Below are 19,709 nucleotides of genomic sequence, written 5' to 3' on the forward strand. Positions count from 1 at the left end.
GTAGAGAAGGACATACGGTTCATCAGGACCACGTTTGACAGATTGGGACTTATCCTCAGTGTTCAGAAATCAACTTTGATCCCAACCAGGAGGATAGAGTTTATTGGAGCGGTGCTGGACGCAGCTCTAGCCAGAGTCTACCTCCCAGATTCCCGGTTTCATTCACTGCAGACCCTCACAGAGGACCTGAGACTTTATCCACACGTGACGGCTTGGAGCTGCCTGAGACTATTAGGGCACATGGCAGCACGTACCTATGTGGTGCGACACGCAAGACTGCACCTCAGGCCCCTGCAGAGCTGGTTAGTGACCGTATACCGGACAGCTTGTCACAGCTTCCCCCTCCCCCCCCTCAATGCTGGAATTTCTGACCTGGTGGTGCGACCCGAGCAACATATGCGCAGGAGTCCCCTTTTCGGCCCCTCAGCCATAGGTATGCCTTTTGTGACAGACGTCTCAGCGATGGGTTGGGGAGCCCACTTGGGGGAGTTAAGAATGCAAGGTCTTTGGTCCCAGTCAGAGCTCCTACTTCATATCAATGTCAGAGAGCTAAGGGCTGTCCGTCTGGCCTGTCAGGCCTTCCGAGATCATCTGGAAGGCAAGGTGGTTTCGGTCCTTACAGGCAACACGACAGCGATGTTTTATATAAACAGACGGGGTGGAGCTCATTCCTCTCCCCTGTGTCAGGAAGCCCTCAGACTTTGGGACTTTTGCATCGCTTGATGGATGCACTGGGGGTCTTCATACCTGCCAGGGGCCCAGAACTGGCTGGCCGACTGCCTCAGCAGGTCCTTCCTCATGTATGAGTGGTCCATTCGTCCAGATGTGTTGAACACCATTTTCCAGAGGTGGGGAATTCCCCAGGTAGACCTGTTTGCCACAATGTCCAACAGGAAGTGTCTTCAGTTCTGCTCTTTTCAGAAGCAGTCTGGGATCGATAGCAGATGCCTTCCTCATCCCATGGACCATTCAGCTGTTCTACACTTTCCCATCTACCCTGTTTGTTCTCAGAGTTCTGCGAAAGATCAAACAGGATAAGGCATCAGTAATTCTGATAGCCCCAGGCTGGCCTCTGCAGCAGTGGTACACCTTGCTGCTTGCCCTTTCCGTGGACAACCTAGTCATCCTCCCACTCTTACCCAACCTTATTACGCAGGATCACGGGACACTTCTCCACCCCAACCTCAGATCCCTTCACCATCCCCTTTTCTGATTTTCTTGGTTATGTCACAAGCTTCCCTCCAGCATGTCTTTCACTTTTCTTGTTTATTAGCCAAAGAGGGCCTTGAGAGACCTATACAAGGCTTTGCCTTCTCTTCCAGTGAAGTGCATGGTCTTCAGAGCATGGTCGTGATGGCCCCAAGGAGCAAGGGGGCATTGCACTGTAAATAGACTCCTGGACTGGCCCTTAGCAAAACAAATTGCACATAATTACAAGCTGTGACACTTACGATATATGCTTCTAGAAGGTTTCTTTCAAAAATATATTAATCTTTTAAAAAAATCAATTTACTGTGGGAGTGTTAGGTACATCGCACTAATGTGCAGGCCAAAACGAAAGTAAACAAGTGGAAAAGGCTTTGCTCATCTAAAATAAATATCATGAGCTTATTTATCATTCTTTTCACTCTACCTATGTTTGCACTGGTAAGATGAGGTCAAAGCTGGTAAACAAATGTATTCCATCTCCATTGGAACAGCAAGATACTAAAAACAATGAAAAGTTGCTGGTATAATAAGAAACATATACCAGAGAGGCATTTTTCAGGTTCTTTCTGGGAACATGTTGCATCTAATTCCATTATGTAGTTTAGGCAAAATGCACTTAATTTCAGCTGAGATTAAAACCAAAATTTTCAAGCATGGGTGTCTTAAAGTTAGGTATCTAAATCATTAAACTTCTGGATAAATGGCCATTGTGTTCACGGGGGTTTACCCTGGCAATAGAGGCGTCACTTCGCAGGGCAATGATGGCAGCAGCAATATCTCCTTCACCAATTCTTTAGGTTCAGCTGATGCTAGCCAGCATTCAGGAAATTTTGGAGTATTTGCTACACCAGTAGACCTCTGGACTGTGTCTCAGCTTGTTGAGGGTGCCCTTAGAAGTGATCTTGACATTTCATCTTCCAATGCTAATATGTTTGTTTGTTTTGGTGATTGTTCTTGTCTTGCTATTAGAGGAAAATTTGTGTATGCTACACTGTGTATGTGTGTCCTTAGATGAGATCATAGGGGACATTTTATGCACATAAAATTAAATAAAATGGATATATTTGCAGAGTTACAATTTAAAGAGATGCCTGTGAAGTACTGTAAAAATCCTTGTGGCCTTTATATTAGTTAGAGAAACTAGAATGCTGTAGTAGAAGTGATAGTGAATTTTGCTTGTGTATATTATGTATATAAACACACAGTTTTGGTTTTAAATCATTAGAATCTTTTATTATATCATATGACAATTTCTGTTTTAGTCAATTAAAACAAACCAGCTAACATATGGTGAGACATGATTACTTTTAAACATGCATGCTTGAATAGAAAACCTCAATAACAAAATCTGTACTAAAAATACTAAATTATTTTACCACATCTCTTAGACAAGTTAGTAACAGATGTCAGTGCAGTGATTAATTTGGAAATTCATTACAGTACCTGGAGCTCTGTTAAAGGTATTTTGGGAGTAATTACAGATTTTTTTTCTTTTACAGTTCTGAACATAAAGCTGTACTCTCCCTTCTGGCGGCTATCTCCTTAGCTATGATCTTCATTCTGGTTCAGAGGAGATGCTCCCTGGTTTCGAAAATAGCGATGGCACTTGGGCTCTTGGGAGTCTACAGTTACCGGGCAGCCATTGGAAATGTTGTATTTCCATGGCAACAAGACAGCAAAGAGATCTCAAAGTAAGTTCATCAGCAGATATGTAAATCTACTTCTAGAACAGTTGTAGCACTTTGAATACTGAAAAATAGCACAGTTATGTCTGTTAGAATCAAGCTTTTGTGAGCAAAGGAACTGTTCTTTTAAGGATATGCCCTAACAAATTTCATGTTAGTCTTTAGGTATTTTTTGAGTACAATAAAGTGGTATGTTACTGTACCATATCTCAAATTGGAAACCTGTCAAAGGCTGACACACACACTGACTATCTTGAGACATAGCTTATTTGTCTAGCCAGTTACCGTTTTTTTTCCTTTTATGTTATTGAATCTGTCTTATAAAGATTACTACCTTTGCTGTTACATTTACTATTGTGTTGATTTGCTACGTTAAGTACAGAACTATGCCAAACGGACTTATTTATAATGATGCCATAGTTTACTATTAGACTACAGGCTAAAAATACATTTAGGAAACCGTTTCCCTGTGCCTTTCTGTTTTTCGTAGCTGAGAGTTGTATATCCTTTCAAGATGTAATAGATTGCTGGTTTTCAGGTCTAAAGCTTGCAGCATAATACAGACTGAGAACTTTCGAAGCTAAGAGTTTTGAGTCTCTTTCCCCACCACACCTGTCAGAGTGTTACTTACCGTGTGAGAGGAAACAACCCAACCATGTCTCTAATTCATGAGCGCTTTTTGTCTCTTACTCAACATTAGCTGCTTTTGGATTCTTTTATAAGCTAGCTGATGATTTTCTTTCTGGTAATATAGCTGGAACTGCAGCCCCCAACCTGTTCTAAAGGAAGCATCAGAGTTATGGGAAATCCCCAGGATGCATTCCTGTAGTCTTTTGGGGGAAATTCTAGAAAGGTTATTGGCTTATGGCTAGAATAAATTGTGCAGAGATCACTTTGAATTAGACCTGAGTCTGAGTAGCTTGGATTCAAGATTGGAGATCAGAGGCCATACCCCTTTGTAAGAAGTGGAGATAGGGAATCACCTTGGAAAAGATTTTAGGACTAAGTGCTGGAAAGCCAAGTGTACCAGTGGGCGCATACATTCCTTTTATATACAGTGGAGATTTGAAGAGAACTTCACTTCCTTAATTAGCATTAGGGTAACACTGTATTTGATCTTCTGCATACAAAAAGCTTAAACAGACTTTACTTGGACTGCAGGATCTGGCCGGGTGCTTGAATGTGTTTGTCTGGAAATACATCTGATTACTAAATGTGATCTTTAGTTTTGTTTTATGTTTGATTACAATTCCCTAGGGTAGAATGCTACTTCTTCAGTGAGAGGAAAAATACTGCAATGTGGAACAGAATGTTAACTGCATCAATTCAGCTGCAAATAAAAATAGTTACAGTAATAAGTGGAGTTCTTAAATCTACAAAGTGAGCTAAGCTTTCACTGACAGCTAATTTACAGTATAGTCAACATGTTAGTTGCAATTAGAATTGACTAAGAAAAATACAGGGTTTTATACTACCTCAGCTTAAATTTAAATGTGAATATGGTGATTTGCTTAAATTGCTATGTCAGACCTTTCATTTATAGTTTTTTGATTATGTAGTGGCTTAAAATTTTTAGATTAATAAAACCAAATTTACCATCATTTGCAGTGGTGGCTGAGTCCTACATTTAAGTGAGACTCACATATTGATATTAAATGACTACTTAGCTGTTGAAATGGCACATGACTTTTTAACTGGAGAATTTTAGTGCTTTTGAAAGTGAGAGCAGGTACACTAAAAGCTTTGGTGCACAGCTCCGCCAGTACACCTCAAACTTATCCTTATGCTATCCTTAGCATTCCATATCAGGGCTTCCCTGTGACAGGACTTGCTTTCATAGGACATCCACTATAAAACTGCCTACTACCTTTATACTTTTTAGGACTAAACAGATTACCATAGAGACTGAAGTGCAGAATACATATAGCAGGGACTGCGGTAGTATAGGTCTTTTCACACTGCTTTGCAAATGTGCCTGAACTCTGACTCACTCTGGTAGAAATCTCAGGAAAGGCAGCATGGTCTAGTATTGGACTGCAGATCAGGAGACCTGTTTTTTATTTTTAACTTATTATTTGCTATGTGATCTTTGCAAGTTATGCTTTTCCTAACACAGTCACTTGACCATAGTATGAAAAATATATGTTGTGCATTACATTGCAACCTTAGCATTCTTTTAATGTAGTTTTATATGTAAAGTCAAGCACCTAAAAGGTGGGAAAGTCAGAATTTGTCTGTGTAATCCTAATTCAGGCCTCTTATGTGTATGCATTACCATACAATCTGTAATTTCACAATCACCTACTATTTTACATGCGGACCCCTGCCTCATTCAGTGCATAAGATGAATGGTGTTCACTGAATGGGTAGCTACTGACTATTTCGCTTTACCTGTGCCTTATTTATTGCACACCATCCAAAGCCTGATTTCAATACAGAATTATTTCCTCATGGGATTTTCTGATAAGCTTCTCACCATAGTTTTGGAGTGCTACACAAATCTAAATGAATTTATTCATAGGACCCCGGTGAGGAGGAGGAGGAGGTGATGATGATAGTATTGTCATTTTATAGACAAAGAACTGAGATGCACAGAGATGAAAGCCAGAATTGAAAATTAGGCCGTAGGTCTCTCAAATTGCATATCCAAAGTTAGTGAACGCTCTTGACAGAGTGGTTCGCTCTTTTATAGCACATACATTAGTCGCACAGCTTCCACTGATTTCAGTTACACTTGAGTGCCCCAGGGAGTCTGCTAACGAAGCCCCAGGTTTCTCAAGCTTAGCACCAAGAAAATGAGAAACAGTGGCCACTTGTGAAAAGTTTGATTTGTGACTTGCCCATCATCCCTTAGCAGCTAGGTGGCAGAGACATGAATAGAAATCACATCTTCAAGGTGTCATTGTACTTCCCTACCCATGAGGCCGTTCTTTCAGTTCCTTCAGTCTCCTACCTTACTCACCTCACACTCATAGTTTCTGCAACAAGTGACACAGGACCCTACAGGCAAAAGCCTCATCTGCTGTACAACGTTGATTTATCCCCAGAGCACTGTCCATTTGCGCTGAATGAAGCATAGGTCCTGTGGGAAAAGTGTGTGATCATGCAGTTACGGACTGTTTCATGCACATGCACAAGTAGGCTGAATTACGGTTGCACAGGAAACCTTAATTCTGGCATTTCCTAACTTTGAGTGCTTGACTTTTCCATCCTAATGTTGTTTGAACATTCTTTTGTGTAACTTCCTTTGTTTTTAAGAAGCAAACTTAAAAAAAATCCATTATTTGGAACCATATTAAGCCCACATGTGTTTTGTAAGCAGGGTAGGAACCTTTAGATCTGCAGCCCAGATGTCTGCTATTTGAGCTAATGGGATAATTGGTAGCAAGAATAGACTCTTAACCTCTGTCTATAGGCCAGTCACTGAAGAGGAGGAGAATACACACATTTTGCCAGTGAGTTTCAGATATTTGCTGATAGCAGAAGAATGTTGACTCAAGACTCTTGGCTTCAATTCTGGAGGGGAATTCTGGGCTGGAGTGGAATGTCCAAAAGACCCTTCTGCCTCTTGTCCCCTAGCATGTCACTGTGTCTTTTTTGTTTGTCATTCATCGGCATTCCAGTCAGGCTGATTCTTCTTTCTCCAATTTAGCCTGGGCACCACCAAAGGGGAGCATTGAAGGCATAGGAGAGCCTGTCCGTGCCCTGTTCTAGTACCTAGCACTACAGCACCCTCCAGCAACTGCTCCTCCTGGGTGCTGTTCATCTTTTTCAGTCCATGGAATTTGCTCTGTGAAATGTGTGGAGACTGAGCATGCTGACTGTGGTTAGCATGTTGCTATGTGGGAGTTGAGCATGCTCAGTACAAATGAAATCTTTGGAGAAATTTGCTGCCAAAGTTTCTCTGTTGAATATAGGCAAATGACAATTGTCAGAAACTTAACATTCAGACCAGTTTGAATAGATTTTCACAGGGACAACAAAAGACACCCCTCTGACCTAAGTACCACCTCCTTGCCAAATTTCAACCCAGGTCCGAAGTTTGGAAGTGCTGTAGCTTCTCAATGTAAAAATAGGAGAGTGTTTTCACATTGGCAAAATACATTTCCCTAACCTAATCCTTGAAAATCCTTAGCTGGGCTGTTTTTGCTGCCTCTCTCTCTCTCTCTCAAAGAACAAAAAGATAGCTAGAGGCAGACTCTAGAATGGAAATTTGGCAGAGCTGTAAACCACTGAAAACGAGTCTTCAAATTAAGTGTTAGACAACCTTAGCTACAGGCATTGCTGCCAGTTTTGCCTATACTGGAAATATATTTGGAAGCTTTTTAAGAAATCCCACTGTTAATCCTTGCTTACATGAAAAAAAGTAGAATTCTTGTATAGCTTCTGACATGCACCTCTTAGAACATATTTGACACTGGAGACAGTAATTGTCTGATCTCACTTCGGAAGTGATCAGTGGAAGAGAAATAGCTCTATTGAAAACAGCAGCAACAAAAACTTGCACTTTCTGGCTCTACACCTCTCAAATATCCCATTGGACAGCAGAGGTGGCCCCAACATGTCCAGGCATAGATCAGAGCTAGTCTCTTCTATGCTTGACAGTCATCAATTGAGTCACCTGCCATTTTGCAGTTATTACAAGAGGAAGAAGAATAAACAGCCCAGTAGCTTTCTCCAGCCCCTGGATTCTCTATGGGATGGAGTGTCTCTGGTCTGAAATCTCCCTCCCTCCCCCTTCACTGCAGATAAAATTCCAGTCTCCAGTTGTGGCTGCTGGTGGGAGGTGAATGAGGAAAAAGAGGTCATTAAAACATGCACATGCTTCCATGGCTTGTGCTAAAATAGCCTCTAAATTAAAAACCATTAAAGAGTAATTTAGCTCTCCTCTTTCCCTCAGATTGCCTATTTAAAAAGATAAAATGTGGACAGTGGAAAAACAATTTTAAAAATGGCAGCATGAAGAAAGTAAGGCAGTGTTGCATTGTCTTAATATATGTGCTTGTTTGGGAGAATTTTAAGTTTGAATCTTCATCGCCCAAATAGGTCATAGTTTTTATCTAAACTTAAATAAAGGTAAACACTGTTTTAAAGATTTTTTCTTGTCACTTGTCTCAATATATTTAAATGACTCCTGTGAGGATAATTAGTGAAATAACTTGATATATTGAGAGAGTTAATTCTGCACTGTCAGGGGAAGGAGAAGTTGACCTAATTAGGTGTCTTTCATCTTCAGTTTCTAAACGTGTGGTAAATGCAGTAGAATTATTCTTGCTGAATGTTTTCAACCTGTTAGCATGTCCTAGGAGGTTGGGTTATATTAAAGTTGCATGTCTGCTCTAAATCTAGTTCACAAAAAACTTGCTGTAATAGCTCAGTAATGGAATAAGCATGCTCCCCATCCCACACCAATAGATCTGTGGAGCCCTGCAAATCCATGGATCATTTTTGCGGATCGCAAATCAGATGCAGATACAAATTTTGTATCTGCGCTGGGCTCTCTGTATCTGAGTAGAAATCTGTGCAGTAGTTAATGCTACTAAAAATTGCATTGCCTCTCTCTGGCTTCTATCATTCTCAGTGAAAGGGATAGTACTATTAAGCCAAGGGTGAAGTAGTTAACGTCAGCATGATGTGAGACTGGAGAGCTTTTAAAGAGGATTCAGATTTCTGCAAAGGAATTTAGAATAGGTTTGGCTGAAGCCTGTTTTTGCTGTAGATGATCAGGTTCTATAGGGTTACCAAGCCATATCTGTTCTCATCCATGATGCCTCATGAAAGGGAAGAATCAGGTTCTCTGTGTCTTGAAATTATATGGAGTTTGCAGGATACCTTTTTTCCCCATTCTTTACATTTTATCATGTAACGGGAGCCAATTGGCTTCCGTTACATGATAAAAGGCATCTTAGCCTTATTTTTAATTTATAATTATGAAATACTTTTATAATACTGGATACAGTTGGTGTTTTCAGATGTCTGAAAGTGCCTGGGTAAATTTCACGAGTTGTGCTAGAATTGCCTCCTTGCCCTGCCTGTTGCTTGATTTGACTTGGTTAATGTGATACCTTCATCTTGAATGTCTGCTCCTAAGGTGATGCTTCTGTGATGCTGAGTTACATATGCTCCTTGATCTAGTTGTACACAGTACTTTGTATCAGATTTTTGCTTTTAATTAAGAGTAAAATTCTTTTACTTCAGACATGGTATTTTCCAGGTAATGTTCAGCTGGTCACTTTTTAAAAGACTTCTTTAATTGGACATCTGCGTAGAACATGTATTGCACAGTAACAAGACAACTGGGTTTTTCTGCTGAAACTATTCAACACAGCTGCTCTTTGTATAAGTGCTTCCAAGCTGAAAATGTATTTGAAAATTGTGTAAAAAAGATGCCATTCCTTGCCTCAAAAGGGTGCTATCAATTTGAAAATAACTTTTTCTTCTCCTGTGCCCTAGTTGAACTCAGGTCAGCCCAAAACATTCTCCTTCAAATTTTTAAAGACACTTTGCCATGATGAGCTATGTTGTGTGAAGACAGCTATCTTGTACGGAAACATGTGCATGTTATTACTTTACCTTCCCCCACCTGTTGCATATTGTTATTAAACTAGATTTTAAATTCTGAGACAAGGGACTGTGTATCTACTACATAAACAAGGAAGAGAAAAAACCCTTAAAGGGCAAAAGACATGTTCAGCTGACTTTTTTGTATGGAGAGAACTCATTTCCAAATGTAGAAATCATCAGTTGGGTATGTATCATGATTACCTGGGAAAAAAATCTCTCAGCAGGCAACACTGTTTAATAGCTACTGGCTAATTGCTTTGCAGAGAAGAAAAAATCAATGCAAGAAAGTTGACGATACGAACTGGACATGAAGTGGAAAAAAACACTTAAATAATGTACACCGATGTGCAAGCAAACACTAGCTTGTAGTGCTAGGTTTCATTTGTGCTTCAGCCTTCTAAAAAAAATGTATTTGAAGCTTAATGCTGCATGTGGGGTTTGTGTCTTTATATTTAGGAAGTCCACATTATTGTTAGGATTCTTCACCCTTTTTTGGCTTGATAAGAACATAAGAACAGCCATACTGGGTCAGACCAATGGTCCATCTTAGCCCAGTATCATGTCTTCCGACAGTGGCCAATGCCAGGTGCTTCAGAAAGAATGAACAGAACAGGTCATCAAGTGATCCATCCTGTCACCCATTCCTAGCTTCTGACAAACAGCAATTCCTGCCCATTCTAGCTAATAGCCATTGATGGACGTATCCTCCATGAGCTTATCTAGTTCTTTTTTAACCCAGTTATGGTCTTGAAAAACATTAGGACCAAACATTATTGATGCTGATGCTACTGAACAGAGCTGGAGCCCCAGATAATTTCCTTGATTTTTTTTCCCCCTTCACATTTGTAGTTTCTTTCTCTGATATGAAAATGTAGTTTTTTGAGGGTCAAGGTTGCCTGCTAAGAGTTGTTTTGGATGCTATTGCAAAGTGGTTTCACAAAGAGTTGAAACATGCATTTAGAAGAGGAAAGTTTTGCTTTGACTTTTTCCAGGAGATTCTGGATAAGCTTGAACAGCTTTCCTGGTTGAAATCAGATTTGTCCAAAGTTTGGTTGTGTGATCTAGAGTCTGACTACCATATCTTGAGCACCTGAGTGCTCCTGAGTCCGTTACTTTAAGATCTGAACTGATTCTAAAATCAATAAAGCAGGGCATGTTCACACTCCACTCAGGACATATAAGGTACCTAGTATTCAAAGAAAACAGTGTCTTTAATTGTGGTAATGGGGGAAGCTCTCGTATATTCAGTTTCCTAAAAATATTGTTTTTCAGCACTTTTCATGTATTTATATTACCATAGCGCGCACGAGCCCTGGTAATGGAGTAGGACCCCATCGTGCTCTTGAGTGGTTCAGTAGTCTGCAGCGAATGCTGACTTTGGTCCAGTTTGCCCAATGAACAAAGATGCACCAATGAATTTTTAGTGTGCCTCTAGACACCTTCTCTTCCTCCCAGGTCTGCTTTGTCTTGAGTCAAGGTCTCTTCTTCTAGAACAGCAATTTCCAAAATTCTGGAGCCCCGTGATCATTCCATGTTTTTTCAATATCTTTTGCTCACCTGTCAAATGCTTTCAAGCGTGATATTGTGGCTGTGATGGTACCTGGAAATGGGGAGTAAAGATCGATTTATGGATGTACTGTAATATTGTAGGAGGTGGTTAGCATACATTCCCTAACACACTTGTTATTGCTGAGAAGCAGTAAAATATGGTGTGTTCTGATATTCTTAAACAGAAAATTGGTAAAATGTTTTAGTAATAAGAGTAAAACCAAGAGAGTGGCTGAAATCCTAAAGAAAAATGTTTATCAACTGGAGAGGGTTCAGTGAAAAACCATAAGAATGATTAACTAATAGATTCAAGGAGCTCAATCAATGTAGCTTAACAAAGAGAAGGTTAACGGGTGTCTTGTTACAATCTGTAAGTACCGACACGAGGAATAAATATTTAATAATGGGCTCTTCAATCTATCAGAGAAAGGTATAACATGATCCAATGGCTAGAAGTTGAAGCTAGACAAATTGACTGGAAATAAAGCATACATTTTTAACCGTGAGAGTAATTAACCATTGGAACAACTTACCAAGGGTTGTGGTGGATTCTCCATCACTGACATCTTTAAATCAAGATTGGATGTTTTTCCAAAAGTTATACTCTATGAATTATTTTGGGGAAATTCTATGGCCTGTGTTATACCGGAGGCAAGACTAGATGATGACAGTGATCCATTCTGGCCTTAGAATCTGACTCTGAAATGTGTGTTGTTAGCACACTGTGTTCATGCATTTCAGATATGGCAAATTCTTCTTTCCTTTTTTCCATTTTTAGGTAGGTTAAAATGTCTTTTGGTAAAACCTCAGATATTCAACAGAACACATTATAAGCTTTGATAAGTTTAGAGAGCAAATTGCACCAGTTACTAATAACAGGTTCTTTTATTCAGATGGCTATGTAAGACACCTTACTGAGTTGGAGATTGATGAAACACACACAGAGACTTTATGAGCTTTAGTTAATACAGACAAATATAATTGAAATCATAGAAAAATCAATATACAAAAATGTAAGAATAAGATAAGTACAGTAAAGTGGTTTCCTGTGATGTTCATATGTACAAACTTACATTGTGCATATTCCCAATCTCATGAATACCATTAGAAGTGGAGAGTGAAAGAAAAGTTAATGGTGAGCATCATGAGTGGAAATAGCATTTGGGCTGCCACTTACTTAGTTGATTTCAGTGTCCTGTTGTATTTACTCTTTTTTATATACACACACACCTCATGCCTCCTCCTGGACACACACATCTGGTGACCATATTTGACTGAATCCTGACCCCCCAGTCTGTCTGGCTATCTGGAAAACCATAACTGGAGTTCCAATTGCTAACATAGCTGTTTGCATCTATACTACATTAATACATTTTCCATTGTTTCCAAGATGTGAATGAGGTTAACCCCATGGTTACACATATTAAAAATCTCCCCAAAATTCCATTTAGTTTATTCTTTTGGGTTAACTTGTTTATTATTAAAGCGCTTATTGCTAAATTTTATTATCCTAGGTTAAGCACTTACTCTTACACTAACTGTTAGGCCTTCTGCTAACTACCTGTTGCCTAAGCTAACAAACTAACAGACTTTACTAGGTCTCAACTTATTGCAAAGCCTATCTCAAATATTAATTAATATTTTGTTTTCCTACTAGCATTACAGCTCTAATAGCTTCTATTTTACTATCTTAAAGCATGTTAATATGCCTTAGCACATGATACACAATTTAATATTGCACTGTAAGATCAGGTCAGATGTTACAGGTCAGTAACATTTATTCATAAACTTTGATTTTGAAAACGTCATTTTTTCCTTTTAATTCTTTTCCTTTACTACAATTTACCCTCTCCATTTGTATCCATCAGTATCCCATCCTTGACAGCAGATAGTATTGGATGCTTCAGAGGACGGTACAAGAAATTCTGTATCAGAGTTAAATAATAACATGCCCATAGAAGCTTCCTAATTTCATTTTAATAGTTTCCTTGTGTCTTGAAACATGAAAATGTCTGTCATGCCACTTTATGTGCCTAAATAAGAATTTTAGAACCTGATTTTTAACCAGTTTTGAAAATGTTAACCACTATTTCCCATATACTTTGTTTTCAGTAAAGGTGTATCACATGCAGAAACTTATATGCTTCATTGGCTGAAATAAAAACATGGCTGAGTAATATTTTGAGAAACCTTTAAATGCCTAGCTGTCATTTGAAAAAACTGGCGCAACCCAAACAATTAGCTGTCGAAAAAAATTTTTTTTTAGATTTAGGATTTTAAGTTTGAAGATAAAATTTGTGATGTTACACTGAAAAACCATCTGCATGTTAATACGTTTATATGGAACTTGATAGGAAAAACAAATTATTGCAGGGATTAGCTGACTTAGTAATAAATATAAAGTAACGTTCTTTGCCAAAGCTGTTTCATTGGGGTAGAATAGTTTAAATTTTGAAAACTTTTAGAGTTGTTTTATTTGAAATACATTTTATGACACAAGTAGCCAATGATCACATTTGAATTTGATATATTTAGCACAATCATTTGTTTCATACCTCTCTTAAAATAAAAAGTTTTTTGATTTATGAAATAGATACTGGTAAATAACTTATTTTTCTGGTTTTCTTTTTTAGGGGAATTATTGAAGCTCGTTTTGTTTATGTTTTTGTTCTTGGCATAATCTTCACTGGAGTGAAAGATTTACTCAAATCGCAGGTTATATCTGCAGACTGCAAGACAAAGAGTATCGGTTTATGGGAAGTATACAGTGGATTGGTTCTGTTAGCAGCCCTGCTATTTAGACCCCATAATCTGCCAGTTTTGGTGTTTTGTCTGCTGATTCAAATGATGATGACAAGATATATCTGGAAGCCACTAAAATTGGATGCAGCTCAAATTACTATAATGCATTATTGGTTTGGCCAAGCCTTCTTCTATTTTCAGGTAAGCTGATAATATGGCATCCATGGAGCCTTTGTGTACTTACTCTACCATGTGCTGTGTTAAACGGGGCATAGGGCCTGATCTTGTAAAGCCTGAAGTCAGTGAGATTACTCATGCAGCATTAGGCCCCTAGGTTTCAGTTAACTTTATTCTGGCCTAAAATATGCTATTTAATCTGGCATGACGTGTGGCCAGACACACAGAAATTAAGTAAATAGTGCTAACATGCATGTGTATATATACAGTGCTATTGGCAAGACCATGAACTAAAAGCTAATGTAAAATTGGAGTCAATTGATAACTTTTCTGATCTAGTTTAGTCTCCCTCTAAAGGCTACTACTAATAAAACATAATATGGTAAAATATATCCTGGCACGTACGGGGAAGAATAGCTTCTGGGAATAGTGATACAACTTTCAGATTGTTTTATTCTTAATAGTCTAACATTAACTACTCAGCGGAGATTGGTTATTTCTGAAGCTCTATTCCTTCAAGAGTTTAAGTATATACAGAGGAAATACATTCGGCCATTTGTGAGCTGGAGGTATTAATAGTGGTAGTTTCAGTGGAAGACTCGAGCTAAGTGGACGAAGAGTAAAATTTTTAAAAGCTTTTTAAAAACTTCTGTGGACTGTGTTAATTAAGGTGTTGAATAAATCATTTGAGATGGTGTTTTGCCAAATTCTCAGAAGTGCTTTGATTTCCTGCCATAGTATAAATATTTACTGCAGTGCATCCTTAAAATGGGGGAAAGATCAGGTAACTCCAGTAAATATCTTCATTATGGACTGTAACATTGGCAAAAATACTGGCATGTAAAATCAAGTTCATTCACCCTGCTTGGATTGCACTGGTTTTATAAAAAGTTTCTCCCTTCATATGGAGTCCTGGTTAATGACTGGACTCTGAGGTGCTACTGTACTACAATACAAATAATTAATAAAAGAATGTTAACTGATTTGATTAATATTTAAAATAGCAACAGACAAATCTATTGATGTCCCTGACTTTAGGTATACAAAGCCTCTGAACTGGAACTATATGCAACTTTGATGTAGTTTGGGTGGGATGAAAACTATTGTAAGTGTGTAATTTCAATTGAGAATCCAAACAAGGACCAAGTTTTCCCATCCTTAATCAATGCATTGAACTGTACTTTACTCCCTGAGGCGCTTCATTGATTTAATTGAGTAGAGCTGCTCCATTCTGAGTAAGGGTTGCATAATCCAGCTCTAGGGGTAATACTGGGAATATAGAATATAAGGATACATTATATATAGACATTGGTTTGGGAGGGTCACATTTTTTCCTCTTTTTCCTTTTTGTGCTGGTCTCTGGCTAGTTCAGCCAGCATTTTCAGGGAGATGGGGATTGGCTTGGCTTCGTTCTGAATGAAAGAGATTTTTGGAGGGTTGTCAGGCATAAGGAATTGCTGTGGCTTTTTCTCGTGCTATATGAGAATATGTTTTATGGTGAGGATTGCTGGCCATGCTTTTCATCGGGGAAATTATCAGGGACACTTCATTAACTTTTATGTTCAGTATTTTTATTGTAAATTTGGGGAAATAATTATTTTTAGGAGAAAAATGTTAATTTGCCATTGGCTGGATCAGCATAATGTAGGGGTGTTGCTGAGATGAAGATGCGAAAGCCAGTTTACTTTGAGTCTCGTATTCCTTTTTTTGCTTTAATTGCTATATTGTATTAGAAGATGAAGAAAAACAAAATTTAAAAAATCAAGCTTATTAGCCAACTGTAACAAAGTTAATGCAGTCAAATCAGTGTCTTTCTTGTGTCAAGTTGTTATTGTAAGTCAGTAGTTTGTGAACCTCAATGAATTTTCAACAACCCTGACTGATTGTCGTTATTTTCCTGAGTCTCAAGCCATCCAGTGGATTGTTAATTCCCTGGAAGTGCTCTGTGGCTTTATCATTGCTGTTTAATTCCAAGCATACAGTGACAAAAGGAGTAAAGGCTACTTTAGTCTTTATTAATTATAGATGGCCCTAAAAAGTATAGACCATTGTCTTCATGCTGAAACCTGATGTTCACAAGCAGGTGACAGCTTAAAGTAAATGATGTTTTTAAAAAGTCTCCAAATCCAGTTCATAGTTCAGGTTTCAGGTAGTAGTCCACGGTTGGCTTCATAATCAAGAAAATAGCAATTGAAAATATGTGGAGAGGTTCATACTAGCAAAACTTTATTCCAAAGCACGTACAATGTATAATTGTCAGAAATGGAAGACCATTGGCAGATGAGGATTCCATGTGACTGTACTGATCAGACTTGGCTACTTTAACTGTCTTTGAAACAATGTGTCTGCAAAAGGGAGGAAGGAAATCGTAGGCTAAAACCTTCAATATTTGTCTTGCCTTTCTTAGTTTAATATGAAGTAAACAAATGATTAGATTCAAATAACTATTTAAAATAACTCTTGAGATCTTTGTTTGCACAGCCTGCTTGTACATCTATTCATTCTGCATGGTGCTCTACTTATTAAAGAGAGGCATGTGTTTAAAGCCCGGGCTTGAGGGAAAGCAGACAGAAGAACAGTAACATTCTGCTTTGTTCAACTAGTGCTAAAGCAGGCTGGAAATTTGTTAGTCTGACATAGGACTTCCACACTGCCAGTGTCACAAAATGTCTTCAGGGGAATGCAAATAATATAACGAGTGAGAAGTGCTTCTGATTGGATGACATTTCATGTTTTGAGCAAAATGAGTGCTACTTCAAAGGTACAGGTGCCTCCCTTCCTTCAGCCTTTTGAACATAGAGGAGTTATTCTCCACAGCATCTATACTATATTAATGTAGTTTCGCGTTTGCCAAAGATTTGTTTTTATTCTTGCTGGTGAGAAAAGCTTCATGCTTCAAGGGTTCCAGAGCACGATGGATTACCACTGTGTTTTTCTGCAACAATGAATTGTCTCTTGCCATTTCCTACCATAGCACTATGCCATAATCATCTAGTAAACTAATAGTGTTTGAAAGATTTGAGTAATATTTTGAATAAAAGCTGACACACTGTGAATTGTCAGAGTTATTTATGTATTGTGTAGAGGATTAGAAATTATAAGCTATGGAAATCCAATTCAGTACCATGAATCAGTCTTTGGGAAAATAATATACAATTTGAAGTATTTTATCGTCTACCTTTTTTTTTTCTGTCTCATCTCATATGCGTCAGAGTACAGGCAGGCTCTTTCCTTCATTACTACTTTTCTGCAGTCATCCTACTATTCTTCTCCTTCCCTCTCATCTTATTGCTGACCATTGTAACACTTCTCCCTAAGCTGGGAGCTAGGGTACACATGTTCTTCTTAGAACACCTTGGGGTGCTATGAGATATTACACTGTAATGGACACTAATTCAGACTGCTGACTATTTCTCATGCATGTCTGTAGTCATAAACATACACAACTTACAGTAAGCTGCACCTGTCACCAAAAGTGCTATTAGAAAGTTATAGTATCCTCACCTGGTCTCTTACACTCCTTTTAAAAGTGCTACAGTGTTGTACAGTAATAATGATCAAACAGGGCTGACTGTGACTTATTCACAAGCCAAAACTCTTAGCTAAATCCTGGTTGGTAGAAACCCATACTCCTGCACTTGCCTCCTTCCTAATTACATTTGAGCGCTCAGCTTAAGTTTTATTTTGGTGGTTGGTCTTCGTTGCAGATGGATCGTAATACTGGGAGTAATGGCTGTTGGGTACAGCTGGATAGTGCTAGTGGAATTAGTGGCTTGTCATTGTCCCGTAGAACTTGCTGTCCTTGTCACAAGATGGATGAATACTTTGAGGCTCTGCCTGGGCTTTGGGTTGCTTCTTTTTTCTCTTTGCTCAAGGTTTAGTTGGTAGCCCAAATGCACACAACTGGATGACAATAGCTGGTTCTAAGGGCACCAATGACTGCAGCAGGTTAACTCTTTAAGGCAACAGGAAATTTGATATAGAGAACAAAAAGTAAGGGGGACTAGTCAGTAGGTACTGTCTGGGACTCTACTTTATAACTCTTTGGAAATGTTGAAGTTGGTTGTTCTATCCTTCTCCCCCATCCCTCCCCAGCAGAGAATGGAAATCAGTAAAGGTACTTCAGTGTTCACAGGAGTGACTGGAGCACTAGCGTTACACAAGCCAGCCTGCCTGTTCAGGTCCTTTGACAATTCCTGAAAGCTTTGTACTAGTGTGCCAGTCTATTACTCTGGCATGTCGAGCTGAGAAACACCAGATCTTAAAGCATGGATTCTTCCGAACTCATGATATATTCAATGTGTTTATACAAGTACATTAAATCATAGCAAAGTTTTTTATTTTTTTTATAAAACGTATGCATGTCGATTGTTCTTCAGTTGGCTACATAACTTGGTTATGGTTGGTGGAACAGCATCCCTGGCGGCTGATGATCTAGCATACTTTAAAACATCTATTGGTCCTTGGACCAAGCAGAACATACAGGTCTTCTACCAGACAGCCCAGGATGCTGTCAGCGTTCCATACATCTCATGTATACCTGCCTGCCCCTAGGTTCAAACGACTGCAGCTTATAGGAGTATTCCTGCACTGCTGTGCATGATTATTGTAGCATGCTAGTTATTTGGGTTTTTGCCTTCACTTCATGTAAACAGTTTTTTCTGGTTTCCATGTGTTCACTCAACTAGTCCTTTACTGAAAATTACAGTACTAACGTCCTGTTCACTTTGTTTTTCATAATTATGCTCAACAATGAGAAAACATGTAAGACTTAATGTAAGGTATTTGTGACAGTCCAGTTAGACAGAAGTGATAACTTGCATATATTGTTCATTCATCCATTAGAACTCGAAATTGGAAGCACCATCTTCTCTTAGGGCAAGAGAGAGGGTGACCAGATGTCCAAATTATATAGGGACAGTCTTGATATTCAGGGCTTTTTCTTATATAGACATTTATTCCCCCCCCAGCTTCTGTCCTGATTTTTCACACTTGCTATACGGTCACCCGAGCGAAAGATAAAGTCTCTGTGTGTGAATTTAGTCTTGAGACCTAATTGCAGAACTCTTTCTTTTTGAACTATGCATGATGGCAGTTTGATATGGATGACATTCTCCTCAGAACTAAGACTGAAATCACTAAATACAGTTAACTGTGTTGCTTATTTAAAGTTTTTTGTCAGATTTATTAAACAAGAATTAGATCTCCTATTTTGTTTTCTTCAAATACAAGCAAATAGCCACTTTTATTTGTTTGTGTTCCTCATTTAGGTGATAAAGTAGAACCTCTCACTCGTAAACTGCTTTAGTGAAATCCAGTGTGCTGATTTAGGAGAAAGTGGCTCAAAAGACATGTTAAGCCTTTAACCTTCATGTTAATTAAACTCTTTGATATGTACTGTTTCATTCTCCCTTTCAGACATCTAAGTGACATCTTTGTTTTATTTTCAGGGAAACTCGAATAGTATCGCTTCAGTGGATATTTCAGCTGGTTTTGTGGGATTAGACAGCTATGTGGAAATAGCAGCCATTTTCCTGACAGGTTTTGCAACATATGCAGGACCTTTGCTTTGGGCCATTCACTTGCTGTGCTACTTGAGTTCTGAAGTTAGCAGGTAATTTTTTAAACTAAAAGCTGATAAAATTAACATTAATAAATTATACAGAAAATCATCTACATGATGTAAACCCGTTTAGAAAACTGGAGCTCTCATGCCTTTTCCCCTTCACTCTTCCTACCCTTTTCTATTTCACTACTTTTACTAACTCCTTCATTCCTCACTCT

General features: G+C 38.6%; 1 protein-coding gene across 3 annotated transcripts in view; it reads left to right on the plus strand.

Annotated features, from left to right (window-relative positions):
• PIGG (phosphatidylinositol glycan anchor biosynthesis class G (EMM blood group)) overlaps positions 1–19,709 on the plus strand; it is a 90,074-nt gene that overhangs the window by 59,699 nt on the left and 10,666 nt on the right. For all 3 annotated transcript variants that reach the window (XM_067553406.1, XM_067553408.1, XM_067553409.1), the window contains exons 10-12: positions 2,709–2,900; positions 13,640–13,949; positions 19,376–19,539. In XM_067553406.1, coding sequence (XP_067409507.1) covers positions 2,709–2,900; positions 13,640–13,949; positions 19,376–19,539 — 666 coding nt within the window. The remainder of the gene's footprint in view (positions 1–2,708; positions 2,901–13,639; positions 13,950–19,375; positions 19,540–19,709) is intronic.

This window comes from Emydura macquarii, unplaced genomic scaffold, assembly GCF_026122565.2.
Source record: "Emydura macquarii macquarii isolate MOO-44397 ecotype Brisbane River unplaced genomic scaffold, CSIRO-AGI_Emac_v2 contig_1451, whole genome shotgun sequence".
NCBI lineage: Eukaryota > Metazoa > Chordata > Testudines > Chelidae > Emydura > Emydura macquarii.